Genomic DNA, 421 nt, shown 5'->3' on the forward strand with positions numbered 1-421 from the left:
GTCTGTGGGCAGGGTCTACAGGGTGGGACCTGCTGGGGGACCATGGCCACTTCCACCTCACGCCACTGCTCTCCCAGGGGAAGTTCATCCGGATCCATTTTGGGGCCACCGGGAAGTTGGCATCGGCTGACATCGAGACCTGTGAGTGGATCGAGAGGTCCAGGAGAGGACATTGGGTTGGCCATTGTCCGTCCGGCCACCCACATGTCCGCCCATCTCCTCATCCCACCTTCCATCCATCCATCCATCCATCTGCCTTCATGGTTGACAGATCCATGAGATGTTGTCCTGTTGTCCATCCATCCATCTCCTCATCTCACCATTCATCTATCTCCTTGTCCCGCCACCCATCTCCCTGTGTCTCCACCCATCTCCCCATGTCTCCACCCATCTCCTCATCCCAACCTCCATGCACTTCTCT

At 57.5% G+C, this 421-nt stretch overlaps 1 protein-coding gene across 1 annotated transcript in view; it reads left to right on the forward strand.

The window, feature by feature from the left end:
* Window positions 1–421, forward strand: part of LOC104471997 (myosin-6-like) — a gene marked incomplete at both ends in the record, with an annotated part of 12,906 nt that overhangs the window by 1,713 nt on the left and 10,772 nt on the right. Inside the window, 1 exon segment of the mRNA XM_010087524.1 lies at window positions 78–139. Coding sequence (XP_010085826.1) covers window positions 78–139 — 62 coding nt within the window.

Source organism: Pterocles gutturalis, unplaced genomic scaffold (genome assembly GCF_000699245.1).
Source record: "Pterocles gutturalis isolate BGI_N339 unplaced genomic scaffold, ASM69924v1 scaffold16156, whole genome shotgun sequence".
NCBI lineage: Eukaryota > Metazoa > Chordata > Aves > Pterocliformes > Pteroclidae > Pterocles > Pterocles gutturalis.